At 48.7% G+C, this 21455-nt stretch overlaps 1 protein-coding gene across 3 annotated transcripts in view; it reads right to left on the reverse strand.

Moving 5' to 3' along the window:
* Nucleotides 1-12035: 12035 nt before the first annotated feature.
* Nucleotides 12036-21455, reverse strand: part of RAMP3 (receptor activity modifying protein 3) — a 61319-nt gene continuing 51899 nt past the window's right edge. For all 3 annotated transcript variants that reach the window (XM_056336440.1, XM_056336442.1, XM_056336441.1), the window contains one exon: nt 12036-13405. In XM_056336440.1, the coding sequence (XP_056192415.1) occupies nt 13150-13405 (256 nt within the window). In that variant the 3' untranslated portion in view covers nt 12036-13149. The remainder of the gene's footprint in view (nt 13406-21455) is intronic.

Genomic DNA, 21455 nt, shown 5'->3' on the forward strand with positions numbered 1-21455 from the left:
TAGCAGAAACACAGGTTCTTTAACTACAATTAAATAGCTTGTGCTATATCCTGAAGTACTTCTCAGTATGAAGATAACACTGCATGGTCTTAGGTATGTCTAAGCACCTATAGAGCTTCACTCTTCTCCTATTCAGAAGCAATGGCAGTCTCTAATTGCCATTATCCTCTCAACACACCCATGAAGTAAAAAAATGCACCCAAAAAAAGGAAGTTCCTCTTGGAACTCAGACAGACACTGCAAATTCAGGTCAAGATCTTTCATTCTCTGGGAATGAAGTCATGAAATACCCTCATGTCTTTGATGATTAAGGCTTGGAACAAAATAATGTCCAGTATTGCAGCATTAACTACACGTTGTCTTCCGACCTCACAAAATTCATACCTCACACCATGTTCCAAAAGATCTAAACAATGTATTGGAGCAGGTAGACATCTGCTACTACAATCCACAGATGACATTTAGGTAGGCAGAGACACCACCTATACCAGCCAAAGAAAGGGATGATGTTAAATCTCATTCCACAAGGTAGAAAATCATGATCTGTCAGGCAGAGAGGTTCTTGGCCAGAATTGACCTGCAGAAGTTACTAAGCCAGATCATCCTGAAATGCAGACTCTTCCAAACTCAAAAAGCTCTGTAAAGACTAAGTAAAGCCTATTTTCCAATCTCCACTTAGCCTTACCAGGATTGCAGGTTCAATCCAGGATTCAATCAAGCATTGCTGAATTTTGCACCATAAACTGGGAGAGGAGTGGCGGGAGAGCAGCCCTGCAGGAAGGGCTCTGGGGGTGCTGGTTGACTGCAGGCTCAACAGCAGTCAGCAGTGTGCCCTGGCAGCCAAGAGGGGAACCTGCATCCTGGGGTGCATTAAATACAGCATAAGCAGCCCATCCAAAGGTGATTATACCCGTGATCACCCCACTGATTATCCTGCTGATAATCCTGCTGATTATTCCTTTGCTTTCTTTTTTTCAAAGGAGCCCCACAAGGTAAATGCATGCTGAAGTAACACATCCTGAAATAATTCGCTATAGCTGTAGGAAGTCACAGTAGGTAAATGCAATCTGTAAATCAGGATCCACAATTTAAAAAGGATATTAAGGTACTTGAATTCTCTTCAGAGGAGTGTACAAAGCTGGGGAAGGTGCTGGAAGGTGTGTCCTCTGAGGAGCAGCAGAGCACTCTAGTTTGAAGAGGAGAAGGCTGAAGGGTGACCACCACTTTCTACAGCATCCTGAGGGGCTGGGGAGAGGGAGGTGATCTCTTCTCCCTGGGAGCCAGTGCCAGGACACCTGGGAACGGCTCAAAATTCAAAATTGAGACAAGAAAACATTTCTTTACCAAGAGATCGGTCAAACCCTAGAACAGGGTTCCTAAAGGGGTGATTGATGCCCCACACCTGTCAGTGTTTAAGACGCATTTGGACAACACCCTTAACACTATGCTTTAACTTTAGTTAACCCTAAAGAGGCCAGGTATTGGACTAGACGGTTGTTGTCGGTCCCTTCCAGCTGAACCATTCTCTTCTTTTTCATATTTTCTTTTTTTCTTTTTTCTTTTCTTTTCTCTTCCCTTTGCTTTGCTTCTCCACTCCCCTCTCAGTTCATCTTCCTACCTCCTCCTTTCCCGAAGAACACGTGCTGAGGAAATCTCTGTGGACATTTCTTCCCAGCCCTGCACTAAGCAGAAGGGATTGAAGGGGCAGTCGTGTCCCAGCCTGGCAATTGCCTCTGTCATATTGAGAGTAGAAGGTATGTACATTCTGATAGGCATGAGAGCTGTGGATCATCTCAAGATAATTTGACTATCTGAACAAATTTCTAAAAACCATGAGTGAAGCGCAGGTTTTTGGAAGTCTTCTGTGTTAATCCAGTTTTGCTGCATTTCCACAGGATGGCAAACCCAACATTACTGACCCTGTTGAGGCTCAGAGACCAGGCCATCAGTATGAAGCAGGACATGTTCCTGAACGGTTGAAAATCTCTGGAAGTGAGCAATACCTTTTCAATTCCCTGTGGACTATTTTTTTTCTTCATGTACTCATTTTTGGAAATAGTTAAGAGATGTTTTCCCTGGAAAAGCATACTAAAACACAAGAGACTGACAACAACAGTACACTCTCAGACCGAAGATTCTGAGGCCCCGAGGAGCCCTGGCCAGGGGCTGTGCTCAGTGCTACCGAGGAAAAGCAGCAACCCGCGGGGGCCACGCTGGGGGCCCCCTGGGAGCCTCGAAAGCTTCCTCCCCCCGCATGCGGGGCACGAGGCCACCTTCGTGGGGCACCAGCAGCAGGCACCTGGCCAGAATGGCCCAAAGGAGCCCTGGCCAGGGGCCCTGCTGGGTGCTGCAGAGGCAGGCAAAAAACCCCGGGCAGGGACACTTGCTCGCCCACCGCGGGGGAAAAAAAGCCTTCCTCCCCCCAGCTGCGGGGCACGAGAGGCCACCTTCGTGGGGCACCAGCAGCAGGCGGTGACCTGGCCCGAGGGACCGCAGGAGCCCTGACAAGCGGTCGCGCTCAGTGCTGCAGAGGAAGGCAAAAAACCCCCGGGGGCCAGTGCCAATGTGCCCCGGGGGAAAATTCCTTCCTGACCCCAGGCAGCGCTGGCGATCGGCTGTTCCCTGAGCACGTGAGCGGGACCGGCCTCCTCGTCCCACGGGCCGGGCACGCCTCCCGGGAGATGCCCCAGCCCTCTTCTCCCTCAGCCCGGAGCCACCTCAGGGGCTTCCAAGAGTGACCAAACACCCCTGGCCTGATCGACCTGGGGGGACAAGAATCCTTCCTGTGCCTGGCAGGGCACCAGTGGGTGCTCCAAAGCTCTGGGACCCCTGGCAATATCTCTGCATCCCATAACTCACGGCCACCGCCCCTGGCTCCACAGGGATGAAGTCGGTGAGCTCTGCAGCGCTCCTCAAGAAGGCATTCCTTTGGTGGTGCCATGGCTGTCCAGCTGAAAAAGCCCGATAGCCTTGAGCACCTCCAGGTGCTGGTGGTTCTTCTCATCCCCTGAGGGGCTTGTGTCTGCTCCCTGAAGGCTCAAGCGAGATTTCCATCCATCAGATGAACTTGGAACATAGCCTTGTCACAGCTGCCCTTGAAGCGGAGAAGCTCCAGCAACTTCATATCCAGTGTCCCCCGGCCTTCCTCCCTCAGCCCCCGGGGAATCCCACCGGCCCCTCCAGGCCTTCCTCTCGGGTGTCTTCAGGCCGGTGCCAGGCCAGCTCTGGACAGGGGACACAGGACGAGGCCCCTTTTGTACTCCCCCGGGGCACTGTGACTGCTGCGTTGCCAGGTGATGGCACTGTGACACGGGGGTGACCAGGGGTGACGCAGCCCCCCAGGCGCAGGATTTTCTCACCACTCCTTACCGATGCACCAAGGGACATTTGTTCCTGCCCTGCTTGTGGGGAGGTCATTCTCTTGGGAAAACGTACAAAACTTGTTTTGTTCCTTGATCACACTTCAAATGGTCAATCCCTGGGACAGGCTTCCTGGCGAGCACTGCTCCCTCAGAGCAGACGTCCGTGGCCTAGCGGTCTTGTCTCCAAAGTGGCCAACCATAAACATTATGACAAGGAGAGCCTTCTGTTCCCGGCATTCACCACCGGTTGAAAAACGACAATGAGATGGTTTTGCAGAGCTGGCTCCTGCCAAGGCTTGCGATGGGCAAGAGAGCCAGAGCGCCAGGGCACGGGGGTGCCTCGGGGGTGCGAGGGCAGCGGGCAAGAACCTGGCCGAAAGGGCCCCGAGGAGCCCTGGCCAGGGGCTGTGCTCAGTGCTACCGAGGAAAAGCAGCAACCCGCGGGGGCCACGCTGGGGGCCCCCTGGGAGCCTCGAAAGCTTCCTCCCCCCGCATGCGGGGCACGAGGCCACCTTCGTGGGGCACCAGCAGCAGGCACCTGGCCAGAATGGCCCAAAGAAGCCCTGGCCAGGGGCCCTGCTGGGTGCTGCAGAGGCAGGCAAAAAACCCCGGGCAGGGACACTTGCTCGCCCACCGCGGGGGAAAAAAAGCCTTCCTCCCCCCAGCTGCGGGGCACGAGAGGCCACCTTCGTGGGGCACCAGCAGCAGGCGGTGACCTGGCCCGAGGGACCGCAGGAGCCCTGACAAGCGGTCGCGCTCAGTGCTGCAGAGGAAGGCAAAAAACCCCCGGGGGCCAGTGCCAATGTGCCCCGGGGGAAAATTCCTTCCTGACCCCAGGCAGCGCTGGCGATCGGCTGTTCCCTGAGCACGTGAGCGGGACCGGCCTCCTCGTCCCACGGGCCGGGCACGCCTCCCGGGAGATGCCCCAGCCCTCTTCTCCCTCAGCCCGGAGCCACCTCAGGGGCTTCCAAGAGTGACCAAACACCCCTGGCCTGATCGACCTGGGGGGACAAGAATCCTTCCTGTGCCTGGCAGGGCACCAGTGGGTGCTCCAAAGCTCTGGGACCCCTGGCAATATCTCTGCATCCCATAACTCACGGCCACCGCCCCTGGCTCCACAGGGATGAAGTCGGTGAGCTCTGCAGCGCTCCTCAAGAAGGCATTCCTTTGGTGGTGCCATGGCTGTCCAGCTGAAAAAGCCCGATAGCCTTGAGCACCTCCAGGTGCTGGTGGTTCTTCTCATCCCCTGAGGGGCTTGTGTCTGCTCCCTGAAGGCTCAAGCGAGATTTCCATCCATCAGATGAACTTGGAACATAGCCTTGTCACAGCTGCCCTTGAAGCGGAGAAGCTCCAGCAACTTCATATCCAGTGTCCCCCGGCCTTCCTCCCTCAGCCCCCGGGGAATCCCACCGGCCCCTCCAGGCCTTCCTCTCGGGTGTCTTCAGGCCGGTGCCAGGCCAGCTCTGGACAGGGGACACAGGACGAGGCCCCTTTTGTACTCCCCCGGGGCACTGTGACTGCTGCGTTGCCAGGTGATGGCACTGTGACACGGGGGTGACCAGGGGTGACGCAGCCCCCCAGGCGCAGGATTTTCTCACCACTCCTTACCGATGCACCAAGGGACATTTGTTCCTGCCCTGCTTGTGGGGAGGTCATTCTCTTGGGAAAACGTACAAAACTTGTTTTGTTCCTTGATCACACTTCAAATGGTCAATCCCTGGGACAGGCTTCCTGGCGAGCACTGCTCCCTCAGAGCAGACGTCCGTGGCCTAGCGGTCTTGTCTCCAAAGTGGCCAACCATAAACATTATGACAAGGAGAGCCTTCTGTTCCCGGCATTCACCACCGGTTGAAAAACGACAATGAGATGGTTTTGCAGAGCTGGCTCCTGCCAAGGCTTGCGATGGGCAAGAGAGCCAGAGCGCCAGGGCACGGGGGTGCCTCGGGGGTGCGAGGGCAGCGGGCAAGAACCTGGCCGAAAGGGCCCCGAGGAGCCCTGGCCAGGGGCTGTGCTCAGTGCTACCGAGGAAAAGCAGCAACCCGCGGGGGCCACGCTGGGGGCCCCCTGGGAGCCTCGAAAGCTTCCTCCCCCCGCATGCGGGGCACGAGGCCACCTTCGTGGGGCACCAGCAGCAGGCACCTGGCCAGAATGGCCCAAAGAAGCCCTGGCCAGGGGCCCTGCTGGGTGCTGCAGAGGCAGGCAAAAAACCCCGGGCAGGGACACTTGCTCGCCCACCGCGGGGGAAAAAAAGCCTTCCTCCCCCCAGCTGCGGGGCACGAGAGGCCACCTTCGTGGGGCACCAGCAGCAGGCGGTGACCTGGCCCGAGGGACCGCAGGAGCCCTGACAAGCGGTCGCGCTCAGTGCTGCAGAGGAAGGCAAAAAACCCCCGGGGGCCAGTGCCAATGTGCCCCGGGGGAAAATTCCTTCCTGACCCCAGGCAGCGCTGGCGATCGGCTGTTCCCTGAGCACGTGAGCGGGACCGGCCTCCTCGTCCCACGGGCCGGGCACGCCTCCCGGGAGATGCCCCAGCCCTCTTCTCCCTCCGCCCGGAGCCACCTCAGGGGCTTCCAAGAGTGACCAAACACCCCTGGCCTGATCGACCTGGGGGGACAAGAATCCTTCCTGTGCCTGGCAGGGCACCAGTGGGTGCTCCAAAGCTCTGGGACCCCTGGCAATATCTCTGCATCCCATAACTCACGGCCACCGCCCCTGGCTCCACAGGGATGAAGTCGGTGAGCTCTGCAGCGCTCCTCAAGAAGGCATTCCTTTGGTGGTGCCATGGCTGTCCAGCTGAAAAAGCCCGATAGCCTTGAGCACCTCCAGGTGCTGGTGGTTCTTCTCATCCCCTGAGGGGCTTGTGTCTGCTCCCTGAAGGCTCAAGCGAGATTTCCATCCATCAGATGAACTTGGAACATAGCCTTGTCACAGCTGCCCTTGAAGCGGAGAAGCTCCAGCAACTTCATATCCAGTGTCCCCCGGCCTTCCTCCCTCAGCCCCCGGGGAATCCCACCGGCCCCTCCAGGCCTTCCTCTCGGGTGTCTTCAGGCCGGTGCCAGGCCAGCTCTGGACAGGGGACACAGGACGAAGCCCCTTTTGTACTCCCCCGGGGCACTGTGACTGCTGCGTTGCCAGGTGATGGCATTGTGACACGGGGGTGACCAGGGGTGACGCAGCCCCCCAGGTGCAGGATTTTCTCACCACTCCTTACCGATGCACCAAGGGACATTTGTTCCTGCCCTGCTTGTGGGGAGGTCATTCTCTTGGGAAAACGTACAAAACTTGTTTTGTTCCTTGATCACACTTCAAATGGTCAATCCCTGGGACAGGCTTCCTGGCGAGCACTGCTCCCTCAGAGCAGACGTCCGTGGCCTAGCGGTCTTGTCTCCAAAGTGGCCAACCATAAACATTATGACAAGGAGAGCCTTCTGTTCCCGGCATTCACCACCGGTTGAAAAACGACAATGAGATGGTTTTGCAGAGCTGGCTCCTGCCAAGGCTTGCGATGGGCAAGAGAGCCAGAGCGCCAGGGTACGGGGGTGCCTCGGGGGTGCGAGGGCAGCGGGCAAGAACCTGGCCGAAAGGGCCCCGAGGAGCCCTGGCCAGGGGCTGTGCTCAGTGCTACCGAGGAAAAGCAGCAACCCGCGGGGGCCACGCTGGGGGCCCCCTGGGAGCCTCGAAAGCTTCCTCCCCCCGCATGCGGGGCATGAGGCCACCTTCGTGGGGCACCAGCAGCAGGCACCTGGCCAGAATGGCCCAAAGGAGCCCTGGCCAGGGGCCCTGCTGGGTGCTGCAGAGGCAGGCAAAAAACCCCGGGCAGGGACACTTGCTCGCCCACCGCGGGGGAAAAAAAGCCTTCCTCCCCCCAGCTGCGGGGCACGAGAGGCCACCTTCGTGGGGCACCAGCAGCAGGCGGTGACCTGGCCCGAGGGAACGCAGGAGCCCTGACAAGCGGTCGCGCTCAGTGCTGCAGAGGAAGGCAAAAAACCCCCGGGGGCCAGTGCCAATGTGCCCCGGGGGAAAATTCCTTCCTGACCCCAGGCAGCGCTGGCGATCGGCTGTTCCCTGAGCACGTGAGCGGGACCGGCCTCCTCGTCCCACGGGCCGGGCACGCCTCCCGGGAGATGCCCCAGCCCTCTTCTCCCTCAGCCCGGAGCCACCTCAGGGGCTTCCAAGAGTGACCAAACACCCCTGGCCTGATCGACCTGGGGGGACAAGAATCCTTCCTGTGCCTGGCAGGGCACCAGTGGGTGCTCCAAAGCTCTGGGACCCCTGGCAATATCTCTGCATCCCATAACTCACGGCCACCGCCCCTGGCTCCACAGGGATGAAGTCGGTGAGCTCTGCAGCGCTCCTCAAGAAGGCATTCCCTTGGTGGTGCCATGGCTGTCCAGCTGGAAAAGCCCGATAGCCTTGAGCACCTCCAGGTGCTGGTGGTTCTTCTCATCCCCTGAGGGGCTTGTGTCTGCTCCCTGAAGGCTCAAGCGAGATTTCCATCCATCAGATGAACTTGGAACATAGCCTTGTCACAGCTGCCCTTGAAGCGGAGAAGCTCCAGCAACTTCATATCCAGTGTCCCCCGGCCTTCCTCCCTCAGCCCCCGGGGAATCCCACCGGCCCCTCCAGGCCTTCCTCTCGGGTGTCTTCAGGCCGGTGCCAGGCCAGCTCTGGACAGGGGACACAGGACGAGGCCCCTTTTGTACTCCCCCGGGGCACTGTGACTGCTGCGTTGCCAGGTGATGGCACTGTGACACGGGGGTGACCAGGGGTGACGCAGCCCCCCAGGCGCAGGATTTTCTCACCACTCCTTACCGATGCACCAAGGGACATTTGTTCCTGCCCTGCTTGTGGGGAGGTCATTCTCTTGGGAAAACGTACAAAACTTGTTTTGTTCCTTGATCACACTTCAAATGGTCAATCCCTGGGACAGGCTTCCTGGCGAGCACTGCTCCCTCAGAGCAGACGTCCGTGGCCTAGCGGTCTTGTCTCCAAAGTGGCCAACCATAAACATTATGACAAGGAGAGCCTTCTGTTCCCGGCATTCACCACCGGTTGAAAAACGACAATGAGATGGTTTTGCAGAGCTGGCTCCTGCCAAGGCTTGCGATGGGCAAGAGAGCCAGAGCGCCAGGGCACGGGGGTGCCTCGGGGGTGCGAGGGCAGCGGGCAAGAACCTGGCCGAAAGGGCCCCGAGGAGCCCTGGCCAGGGGCTGTGCTCAGTGCTACCGAGGAAAAGCAGCAACCCGCGGGGGCCACGCTGGGGGCCCCCTGGGAGCCTCGAAAGCTTCCTCCCCCCGCATGCGGGGCACGAGGCCACCTTCGTGGGGCACCAGCAGCAGGCACCTGGCCAGAATGGCCCAAAGGAGCCCTGGCCAGGGGCCCTGCGCGGTGCTGCAGAGGCAGGCAAAAAACCCCGGGCAGGGACACTTGCTCGCCCACCGCGGGGGAAAAAAAGCCTTCCTCCCCCCAGCTGCGGGGCACGAGAGGCCACCTTCGTGGGGCACCAGCAGCAGGCGGTGACCTGGCCCGAGGGACCGCAGGAGCCCTGACAAGCGGTCGCGCTCAGTGCTGCAGAGGAAGGCAAAAAACCCCCGGGGGCCAGTGCCAATGTGCCCCGGGGGAAAATTCCTTCCTGACCCCAGGCAGCGCTGGCGATCGACTGTTCCCTGAGCACGTGAGCAGGACCGGCCTCCTCGTCCCACGGGCCGGGCACGCCTCCCGGGAGATGCCCCAGCCCTCTTCTCCCTCAGCCCGGAGCCACCTCAGGGGCTTCCAAGAGTGACCAAACACCCCTGGCCTGATCGACCTGGGGGGACAAGAATCCTTCCTGTGCCTGGCAGGGCACCAGTGGGTGCTCCAAAGCTCTGGGACCCCTGGCAATATCTCTGCATCCCATAACTCACGGCCACCGCCCCTGGCTCCACAGGGATGAAGTCGGTGAGCTCTGCAGCGCTCCTCAAGAAGGCATTCCTTTGGTGGTGCCATGGCTGTCCAGCTGAAAAAGCCCGATAGCCTTGAGCACCTCCAGGTGCTGGTGGTTCTTCTCATCCCCTGAGGGGCTTGTGTCTGCTCCCTGAAGGCTCAAGCGAGATTTCCATCCATCAGATGAACTTGGAACATAGCCTTGTCACAGCTGCCCTTGAAGCGGAGAAGCTCCAGCAACTTCATATCCAGTGTCCCCCGGCCTTCCTCCCTCAGCCCCCGGGGAATCCCACCGGCCCCTCCAGGCCTTCCTCTCGGGTGTCTTCAGGCCGGTGCCAGGCCAGCTCTGGACAGGGGACACAGGACGAAGCCCCTTTTGTACTCCCCCGGGGCACTGTGACTGCTGCGTTGCCAGGTGATGGCACTGTGACATGGGGGTGACACAGTCCCCCAGTTGCCACCTCATCCCCCGCCCAGCACCCCTGGGAGGAAGGGCTTTGGGGTGCCGGCCCCGAGGCAGCCCCTGTGCCCAGCAGGCCCTGGGCGCTGTCCCTGCCCTTGGTGGCCATGCACGGGCCACAGCTGCTGGGAGTCCCTCTCCATCCATCTGGACAGCCAGACTCTGCAAAGGGCATTTATGCCAGTCGCGTTCCTTTGGATGGCGGATGTGAGAGGGGATAAGACGGGCTTGTGGTTCCCTCTGCATGGACTCTGCAGAGATGCAGAGAGCACACGCAGGATTTCCTCACCACTCCTTACCAATGCACCAGGGGACATTTGCTCATGCCCTGCTTGTGGTGGGGTTGTCCTCTTTGGAAGAAGTCGTAGGGTTGGTTTTTTGTGTTATTGACCATCTTTTTCCCTGCAATTCAGTAGCTCTTCTCCTGCTTTGGCTTTCACCTTTGGTATCTGGAAAGTGACGGCAGCCCTCTCAGCCTTTTTTTTGCTCCAGCTAGTCTTTGACATCTTTTTTCAGCTCTTTGCTATAACTCTTACACCGCTTGGAAATGCACACTCTCCCAGTTGTTCCTGAATGCAAAAATCCCAGAACTCATAGTAATTAAGCAGCGTCAGCTAGCTGCTCACCAGCTTGTGACTTCCACTCTGGCCTAAGCATTGCTTGGATTCAACCACTCTTCCAATTCCAGGAATGATTCTGAACCAATTATTTTCTTTCTGTTTGAGTCTCTGCCTGTTTTCCTCTGAGACTCTGTTGTAATATAGAATTAATTTGCAATTATAAAACGAGCCAGATTCTTGTTCCCAGATGTGATTTTCTTGGCAATGGAAACAGGCTTTGGGGGAAAGGTAGCAAGGTCCATGCAGCAGCAAAGAACCACTAACTCTCACTAGCATACAGTACAAGCTATGTCAAAAGATCCAATAGTTACCATTTTGATTTCCTATTAATGTACACAGCTTTTAAAGAACTGGACACTGTGGTTGCTTTTTTCCTTAAAGCAGTATAAATGTTTTTCCAGATTTAACTACTGAGGCTTCATTAAATTAGCAGAGTTTTTCCCATGCACTGTTTCAATTTCTCTGCCCTTCTATCAAGTATATAAAATAAAATAGTGGAAGATCACACTTTGGATTGGAAAGACACACAAAAAAGATTAAATTTTCACATTCAAAGCACACAGCAGTGACAGAATCCTTCCCCCACAGCACTTGAAGGAAAATCCACTGGGTTTTGTTCTTTGAATCTTACATTTCTTAGGCTCTTTGAAAAGGTCACACTAGAGTTCATTTTCAAAATAAATAGAATCTGTTGAAACATGGCATTTATTTGAAGACCACAATACACATCCAGTAGTATGAGGTCATCAAGGTGACAGTTTCTTCTCCATTTAGTACTCAGGCCAATCTGTTTTACATTTAATTTAGCTGGCTGATATCTCTCAGATGACCAGGTGAATGCAGTTTCAAACAAGCCAGAACTGGTCAAGAATTCGCATCAAATATGGTAATTGGATTGAAATGAACACATCTTTGAAAAAGTCACAATTATTCATATGTGGTTTACAAATTAAAGGTTTGAAATTTGCTTTGAAGCTTGTTAAAATTTAAAGTAAAATGAGGATTAAAATGAAACTCCATGCAAAAAATAGATTTTTTTGAGGTTGGCCACACAAAATGCTTACCCAAACAATCTTTTGGATCAAATGAATAGGGCTTCCCCACTAGTTTTGGTGACCAAATGACCAAACCATTTTAATGAAGGAAATAATAATAAAGTAGAAAACTAAACCAAAATCACATGTCATTCTTCTTCTACAAAGAGCAATCTTCTGCTAACATCTAGAGAAAGAAAATGTATCTTTGGAAAAACACACAGGAAACACCTTAGAAAATGAATCATTCTAACATCAGGGTAATGAAAAAACAAGCCAGTGCCTTCAACCCTTGTGAAAGGATGTGAAAACAAACCAGTATGGCTACAGGTGTTCTTTATCTATCTACAGATAAACAATTCCAGTAAAGGGGGCATTTCTAATTTGAATCAAGCCTGGAAACGCTTCTCATACACACAGACCTGAGTCTCAAACACTGAGCCAGAATCTTAAAGGAGAAAATCTAACTAGCAAAGATATGAAACACCATTATTTGACCATTCCACCTGTATTTTATTTGTGTGCACAAGGTATGGAAAAATGAAGAGCCACTTTTAACAGATATTCCTCATATATAATAGAAGAACATTCAACTAAAGGCATTTTGTGAACTTACAGAAAAGAAAGGTTTACAACACAAACATAGAAGTTTGTTTTATTTGGGGCATATGAACTTTACTTAAACTGTTACACAGGAATAGTTTTATAGAATAAGATTTCTGAGTATATTTTTTTCTTTTTCCTCCTATGTCTGTTCCAAGCTTTGATGTTCATACATTAGTTCCCACACTCTTTACAGGATGAATAATTATTTATGTACAAAATTACACTCTGAAAGGCACCTCAGTCAACATGACACCTTCAAATTTATTTGTAATATATCACTTGCATAAATTGAAGTGAGAGTGGGGAGTATACAGTGAACACAAGTCGTCAGGAGTAATTATAAAAGAGGAAAAATAAAGAGTCTGGCATATGAAAGTTTCTTCATTACTCCTTAGTATATTTATAATCAACCAATTTCACATTTTCCAGCTCTGTAAAGTAAGACCTGCATATCTTCCCAGAGTTTGCTTGTAAGCCATACAATTCCAAGTAGCCATGCTTAAAGGTATTTTATAAACCATTTTATAACATGGCATGATAATTCCCCCATGGGGCTAGTCACTGGACACATAAATTGTTCCTTTGCCAGGACAATACTTCCAGGTTTTGATAATGCTTTTGACTAGCTTCCAGAAAAGCTGCCACCTGGTTAAATCCATGTTCAGTTCCTTCGTCAGTGATGATCTAAGTTACAGGGATCACAGATGAAAACCTCAAGTGTCCTGCACAAAAACTCAAGAGATATCATCTCCCCTGCAGTCAGTAACACCATACCTACATGCAGTTTCGCAACACCTAGTTCACCAACCAGCTTTACCCATGGGAAAGTAACTTTACCCTTTTTTCAGGTAACGGGTCCATTTGCCTAGAGGCTCTCCTGTTTCTGGGAGCTGCCTGTAAATTCCATGATGATGAGGTCCCATGGAAGTAGAGAGCTTTGCACCAGCAACACCAATGGCCCAGCTCAAAAGCAGTGACTTCTGCAGCAGCAGCAGGCAGCTCATTGTTCACAGGAGCATTGCCTCTGTCTCAGTATCTCACAGGTTCCACTTCAGTTGATCTCAAACCTTTATGTTGAGTTTCTCTCTTCGTCTCTTAGGGGTTTTGGATGAAGGAATTGGAGATAAAGAAAGCCCAGAGGAACAACTTACACCAGGATATCACTTCTCTTGCTGCACCATACTACCAGTGTTATCATGGCACATGTCAACATGACTGGGATCAAGATCAGAGTTATGAGAATTTCATCTGGTGGATCTTCCCAGTGAACCTTTTCTGAAGTACAGTTTGAAAAGAACTGTTTATGAATTCCAGTGATAAAGCCCTCTGCAAGGGGGTTTGGCCAAAAGCAACTTGCATTGTTGGCTTCACGTTCTGTGCACTGGGTAAAGTTGTCATAATACCTAGGAGAAGAAGAAAATTGATAGAAGTTTTGAGCAGAATGCATTCGCATATCATACTTAGAGGATGCTACACAGGGTCGCATATAGAATGTATAAGACTAGGTCTATCATGCAGATATTCTGCTGAAGGACCTCTAACGAAAGCTCTGGGTACTACACTGTGAGCCTGAAGAACTGACTCACATATGCTCATAGAACTGAGAGATTCCATGTGAAACTCTGAGATCCCAGATGGATAGTAGTCAAAACCTTGTCTTTTGGGTGGCATTACTATAGCCAGGACCTCCTAATGCCACTTTAAGCAGAATTAGAACTCTCTCACTAGAGACATCTACAGTATCTTTAAAAAAAAGCACACAAATGTGCCAAGAACAGGGCGTTTTGATCAAAATGTGGATAATTCATGCCTCATCTGCCATTGGACATGATGTTGTGGTAAAAATGACGATGTAATGCTGGGACTGATCCACAACATGCATTGCTGTGTAACAATGTCCGTTCTCTTGTACCCTCAGGCAACGAGAAGGTAACAGGAAACTAAACACAGAAAGTTAGCTGTTGACAACATTTATCATTTTCCCAACTGCAGCAAATGCCCAGCAGGAAGAAAAAAAATCATTCCTAACTACACCTGTTCGCAGTGCTCATGAAAGGTTGGGAATCCCCTGTAATGCCTAACATTCAATTTCAACACAGCATATGCTGAAATTTACCTGTCCGGGGATAACTTATATTTATGAGAATTGGCTATGCCCCACAAAAAAAAAAGAAACAATAAGCCTGAATGAGTAATGGGATGGGTTTTGTGGTGTTATCATAAGCCAAAGAAATTCAGAAAGCAAACAGAGTATGGGGGGAGGAGATCGGAAATTAACAAGACAAAGAGTGTCTGGTCAGTACATGAATAGGGCAAGAAATAAGGAAGCTGAATTATTGTTTGTTGTATTTAAAAATATTTATTTCAGTCCTGCACAACTCAATAAATTCACTTCAAAGGAAAATTAAAAATAGAAAAGGGAGAGCAAGAAACCACATGACACCTCAGGGGATAGCATCCTGCACTAGCATCTGAAGGTCCTATGGTGCCTTTCAGTACATATAAATACAGTAACTCCTGATGAATGACTCGTTCTGACATTAAGAACCCCAGGGGACTAATGCTGACTCAGTCCTTTACTGCAAAGTAGCAGAGACATTCAGTGTTTGGGTCAAGACTGAAGTCCACTGCCTCTTGCCTGTCTGTCACGGGAAATGTCTGCCTGCAAACACACAGGCTGAGAATACAGGCTGCAGAGCGTCTGCATTCCCAGGGCTGTATTCACAGAAGAAGAAAAAGCCTCACAGAAAGGTCCTTCTGCAGCCTCCTCACAGTTCTCATTCTCAGGGAGTTTGAGCTGATGCTGCTTTTTTCATAAGCGTATCCACTGGTTGAGCTGACGTGTCCACACCTAGATGCTCTGGCACGCAGATGCATGTATGCACAATGCATGTATATTTTAAGCAAAGCAACTAGAAAGGAAGCTTTTGTGACAACATCAGCAGCCGCACGGAAACAACAGGAAATAAGCTAAAAATAAAATACAGATATTAGCTGTTTTATTTTAATAGTGTCATTCTTGCATGTGACCCGGTTGCATCCATTCTTTATGTCCTTGGACTAAATTAGGAGTTGAAGATGGCTAGCTGAATATGGGAAAGACAGTCCCAGAGGACCTGAAGAATGACACATCTGAAGGCATGCCTACAACGTTCGATGGACTGCAGTGCAGGGATGGCAGAGCTAACACACAGCTGCCCAGACAGGTCAGTGCTGTGTCTAGCACAGACACCAGGCAGATTCCAAAGAGCATCTGGCTCTGCTCCAGCCCTGCTCTGGTGAGCAAGTGTGTCCCATCGACGGCCACTTCAGCTCCCTGCTGCCACAGCCACCCAATTCACCCATCTGTTCATGTAGAGTAATAAAACCTCCAAATACTGGTGATCTGAGCAGGCTTCATATAAGTGTACCCTAAACTGAAAGGTTTTATATCTTTAAATCTTTCTCTTCCCACCCCCCACCCCCCCCTTTTTTCTCTTTTTCTCCCCGTCCCTGATGTAAAATCCTATAGAAAGTTCAGTGTTGTTCCATGAATTCTGCAGGGTTGGTTTTTTTTCATAAATGTTAGATGGTGTGAGCAAAACCACTTTCCACTGATTTTGCATTTAAAGTACAACATAGCTAGAAAATCTGATTAAATGTTGCCAAAGAGCCAGAGCCGAAATAGCAGGGAATTATATTGAATTTGAAAGACTGAATCCCAAAGAGACAAAATTGAATAAAAATGTTATCTTAATAGTTTGAATTCCTTAAGACTTTCCCTTAATAGCCTCTCTCTCTAAAAAAAAAACCAAAAAAAAAAAACAACCAACCACACAAAAAACTACCTGCACTATAACTGTTCTTTCACACAATTACAGGAATGTAGATAACAAAAAATCTCAAGTATTTGAGAGTTACGTGTCTGCTAGTAAAGCTCAATTCACATAAACATTTAAGTAATTTAAGAGTTTATGCACTGCAACGGAAAATTCACGTTAAAAAAAATCCTCTGCATGGTACGGTGCTGCAGCCAGCTCAGAAGGGAGCAACTGGATCCTCATTATTACAGTACGGCCGTTTCGTAGTTGATCAAGTGGCTTGCAAGCTTTTTTAAGAGGGAGGTAGGGGTTAAGAGGTATTTAATTCCAATTCAGTTCTTCTATGCTCAATTCTCTTATGCCTTATGTAATTCTCTTTATTCAGATGGTAAAGGCTAGAGCAGGGAACATTTTCATTCTGCAGAATCAAATGACTATAACAAAGACGCCCTGGCCTTTGACTGGAGGTACTTCAGCACAAAGGCATAAAAATTACATGCTTTGTGAAAGGAAAGAACAAGAAATGGCATTTTCTGCTTGTTCCCAGGACAAGTAATTGGACAGCAGTACAGTAGCACAAGCTCCTTCACCTCTCGGACTATAAGGAGGTGTAGGAAGGTTATTATTCTCTGTGCTGAGTCACATTTTCATCTCTTTCAGGCTAGTTAACGAGGACCCTAGTTAGTTAATACTCAGAAAAGGTATATTCACTGAAAGCCGGGTGATAAGCTTTGTGATCAGTGAACTGAAAAATTAACGTAGCTAAGAGTTTCAACTCAGTTCATTAGGCCAGCACCAAAACCCAAAAACTAAGCATAGTCTGAGCACCAAAATTCATATAAAGATATGCTTTTCCCTCATATGCTCAGCAGTAAGTAAACTGTAAAGTTTATTGAGGAACCAACTACTTGGTCATACTATGGATTACTGAAAATACTTTCAGAGAACATGAAAAATACTTTATTCCTCTTTGGAGCAATCTCTGAGCTGCAACACATTTGTCATGAAAGACAGTTTTCAATATTCTAGCACAATACATTTTCAGAGCACAAACGCTTTTCCTCATGTACTTTATGTTTCCACTAAAAAAGATAACAACAACTGTGTGGTTAGTTTTCATAAAAACTGGAAAATTTTATTTTGTGAGTTATTTTACCTGTGAGAAAACATACTTATATATTTACCTATAACCACACAGGCAGTTAGCAGGAATGCTAGTGCACATACTTGCCTTAATGGAACAGTGTATCATGGATGCCCACTCAAACCATTTAAATAGACAACCTCACCCATCTCAGGGTACCCAATTGCCTACCACTCACGGCACTGGTCAGTCTAAGTAGGAGCTTCAGTCTCATCCATACTTCCCCAGAGAGGAATGTGGTACATTCTTGTTCCCTCTTCATCATCTCTGCACAGAAAAACTGCAGATGACTGGTTCACAAACACACCCCCAAAAAAATACAACTCCCTCCTCCAAATTTTCATGAGACCAAGAAAATGAATAGATTGTTTTATTAAGAGTTTCAACAAATGAGCCCTCTCCAAAGAAAAATTGTTCTTTCAAAAAAATCCCAAACAATTCACAAAAAGCAGAGTACCATACATCATGTTACTGAAGACAAACTTTTGAAGGCATTCACTGACTGCAGCCAGCAGACCCATCAGCACTTCCAATAAGACAATTTTGTCACCTCTGCAGCACTCATGAACAGATCACTACAGAGACACTCTGCACACATGCAGTCACTTATGTTTTGCCATTGCTTAACAAGAAGGATCAGGAATTAAAAAACAAAACAATCACCGCACTTTAACAACTATCCTGTTTTACATAAATCAGCTTCACAGTGTGTGATGTCATTATGGAAGGGTACAGCAGGCTACATACATTATGAGTTAGTTTTTGTTATTTTGAGTCCATCAAGTATTCCAAAAATACGGGCAAAATTCTCTCTACATAAACTAGTCTTGAGGTAAGTCACATAATAAGATACTCCAGGAAATTCACTCCTTCTGCTACTCCACAATCCTCGACAGGAAACTTGTAGTATCCTAGAACCAGATATGTGGTGTATTTTAATGAAGAAGATTTAAAACTTTATTTTGCCCCAGGTGGTTCAAACAAGAAATTTCTTTTAAAATAGTCATATATTAAATCAGAGTTCAAACTGAATTATCATCCTGGTAACCTTCACCCAATCTGGAATGAAAAATGCCGAAATATATAATATTTCTCTTGCAGCATTTCCAGATGAAGAGGAGGCAGGCAGTACCAAACAACCTCACACACAAAAAAAGCACACCTATTTTTATGTGATATGCAGCCAGATTTTACAGAATTTAAGGGTGTAATAGTCTGGATGAACTTCAAAAAAAGGGTCCAAACCTTAAGATGACTATTTGCTGAGGTTTCACCATCACATTAAAAGGAAAGCTTCAGTTTTATAACCAGCTATGAGCCTACAAATGATAGAATATTTCTGAACTTTTTTCATTCAACAACTCTCCAAAGAGATTTGTGGCTGATATTACTTAAACCATGTATCTTCTGCCAAGAGGATTGTTCTCACAGACACATTTCTACCTCCCTAATCAGATCAGATCTGCTGTTGTGCATCTCCAGTACAGAGTTCAGCCAGAAGAAAATAATGCACTACATATCATAATGAAGGAAATGAATGGGGCTGGGGGAGGCAAAAAAAAAACCAAAAAAAACCCCACCCTTGCTGGTTTACTGACAACTTTATAAAGTAGTTTACTCTCATGCCACTAAGTAACGGGCACTGTGACAGATTTACTCACTTGGGTTGAAAATAATAAATACCTTCTGGTGTCCTTTGAAACAATTACAGATCTCCACCCTTGGCTTCACATCAACAGCTGTCTGGAAAATGAAACGTGGTTGACTAAACCTAACTGAAAACCCTAAAATGCAGAACTATTACTAAATAAAAACATACGGCAAAAAATGTAAATATAAAGAGCAACCGTACGTGTAAGCAGTAGTTTATATACATAATATCCATCTCCAATGAGCAACAGAAACTACTACATTAAGCAAATGTAGAACAAGGAGGGAAATGTCTGACACCAGGTACCATGTTATAAAGATAAAATATTTAGTAGCATGGGAGTTTTACCAAGCCAGAAGCTTCTACTAGCAAGTAGCCTTTGTCTTCCACCACTCCCGAGCTACATTTTAATGATTACTTCATTGTAAATTTGGTTCATTTTGGGGAAGCACCAGCTTGAAGGGGAAGTATTCTCTGAAGCCATCACTGCACCAAGTCTACAGGAGCCAGTCCCATAACGCCCTGGAATTAGACAAAAATCCAAAGAGTAAGTGAAGGCAAATCCTAATCCCACCAGTACTTAAGCATGTGTATTCAACTTCTTGTATGCACAGCAGGTCCTAAGTAGCCATCACTGCCAGCAATGGTGTGGAAAAAGATGTCCTTAATATACCAAAGAGTCTGCAGTGGGTCTCAGATTCTGTCAGCCACCTCACAAACTCCCACCTCTCCAGCTCAGAGAGAAATAAAGATGAAGGGAATGCACTGCAGAGGGCACAGGAAGATGCAAGAGGAGCACACGGAACTGGCATCCTGCAATCCAAACGCTGATATGCTCTGCAAATGTGTGCCTTGCAAACGTTCATTCATGTACTGCATCTTCCAGGTAAGAGTTTATTTTGCCCCTCAAGAGATGATTACAACACTGCAGTCTCACTCTGCTCTATGCAGTGGTCTGGCTCAAGAGCTATGGCTTTATTATAGTTTGTAGAAACCATTATTTACTTATGCTATTGCATGAACAGCAAATTATGTCGGAACACATTACTTAATCACGAACTCATTGGGGACAAAGACTAAAAAGAAGGTGGCTGAACTTCTCCAAATAAATCCTTCTTGATCTAGCGATGAAGAAATACGTGCTATTTTAGTGGTGAACATGAATTCTCCTGGAGGTTTGCCAAGGTAAAGCAAATCCCTTCACCACCACTTTGACACAACAGATAATAAACTGCTATGTCAATTAACACACACATCGGACCCTTTGCATTTGGGGCCTCAAATTGTACATTTCTTTACCACATAGATAGGGTAATCCGTGACTCACTGCTTTTAAATCATCACTGCTCAGTTTCTAAAGTGGACTTGAATTACAACTTTGATGACAGAGCATCTGATAGAGACCACAGTTCCAACTGCAGCTCATTCCTGTGTAAGCTCCTGAGATACAGCAAAGTCACTTTGAACAAGCTCCTCAGTAAACATGTCCCCAGATTTGCAGCAGCAAACCCACCACCTCAATCCAGAATGATCTTAACATGGAACACTGCAAACAGACCTGAGGGTTCGGTACTATTTTAGGAAGTCTGATGCCTACTCTCTGCCCTGGTCCAACACCAGCAGCTATTGTAGTACCACTGACATTTGATGAAAAACAGAGAGAACGGCAAGGGGGAAAATAAGGCTAATTTGTTATTCATTGAAAGCTGAAAGAAGGCAGAGTAATTTTTAAAACAGACTTTAGTGCTGTGAGCTAAAAAAGACACTTCCAATTCCCAAACCTGGAGAAGAAAGCTTAACCACAAAATGGTATTTGGAAAGAGAATGAGATTGATGTGGAAGAGAAAGAAGATTAATCACAAATGTACATTTTTACTATATTGTACCTTTCATTTTAGAAACCTATGATATTACAGCTAGTTCTGTCTTGTGTGAAGCGTTGTTTAGGACATACTTGTTTAATACATTGTGCTTAATTTTATTTCATGAGCAGAGCTTAAGTGTGTAGCGTGGGTCTGGAGGGACACAAGCCCTTATGAGATCTACAGCAATTATTTAGAGACAGATACTTAAAACTAGTGAAATCCCTACAGACAGTCAGTAAAAGCCCTTGAAATCATGTGTATTATTTTGTAGTCAGTAAAAAACAGATAGACACACATGAACTCCCTGGAAGGTATATGTAAATCCTCCTTTCCTTTTCTTTTGGTGGCTAATAAAGTCTCTGTAGCTGTATTTCAGCTACAATCATCCCGAAAGTATTTGAGAATTCAAGTCCTACAACCAAAAAGCAAGGGCAGTTCAACTTGACACAGAGGAAAAGGTTTCTACACTGCTGTATTCCTCCTCCTCCTCCAGCACCACGATATCAGCTCTTCACAAGCTGGTTTCTGAACCATCATGCTGTACAGCACGATGCTGGAGCACCAGAAGGAACTGTGGCAGTCTGCCCTGCAGATGCTTGAGAAGAGGTGTTGCCAACCCCATTTGCATGTGCTCATCAGTTAGACATCTCTGTTCCTTATTTGTCCCTCTGTAAATGAGGCTAAAGTAGTATTGTCCAACTTCACAGAAACGTTGTTTAGTAAAAGACAATTTGGTCTCTAATGACTACCTTAATAGGGACCATATGTGTCATATACAAAGAGTTGGCACCCAGTTTAGATGTTCAAAACCTTCCCAAGTTATATATAAAACAATCCCTGTGCCATTTGACTGATTGCCTTGTGTTAAAATGAAGCCCATGGTAGCTGTATCTGTTTCTCATTCCAAATCCTGTTTGCTGTGCTGCTTAAACTGTAGGTAGCAGGTTAAACAAAGCAAAGAAAGCCTTCCCTTTACAATTTCTGCTATAGAAG

The sequence above is a fragment of the Falco biarmicus genome, chromosome 4 (assembly GCF_023638135.1).
Source record: "Falco biarmicus isolate bFalBia1 chromosome 4, bFalBia1.pri, whole genome shotgun sequence".
NCBI classification, from domain to species: Eukaryota; Metazoa; Chordata; class Aves; order Falconiformes; family Falconidae; genus Falco; species Falco biarmicus.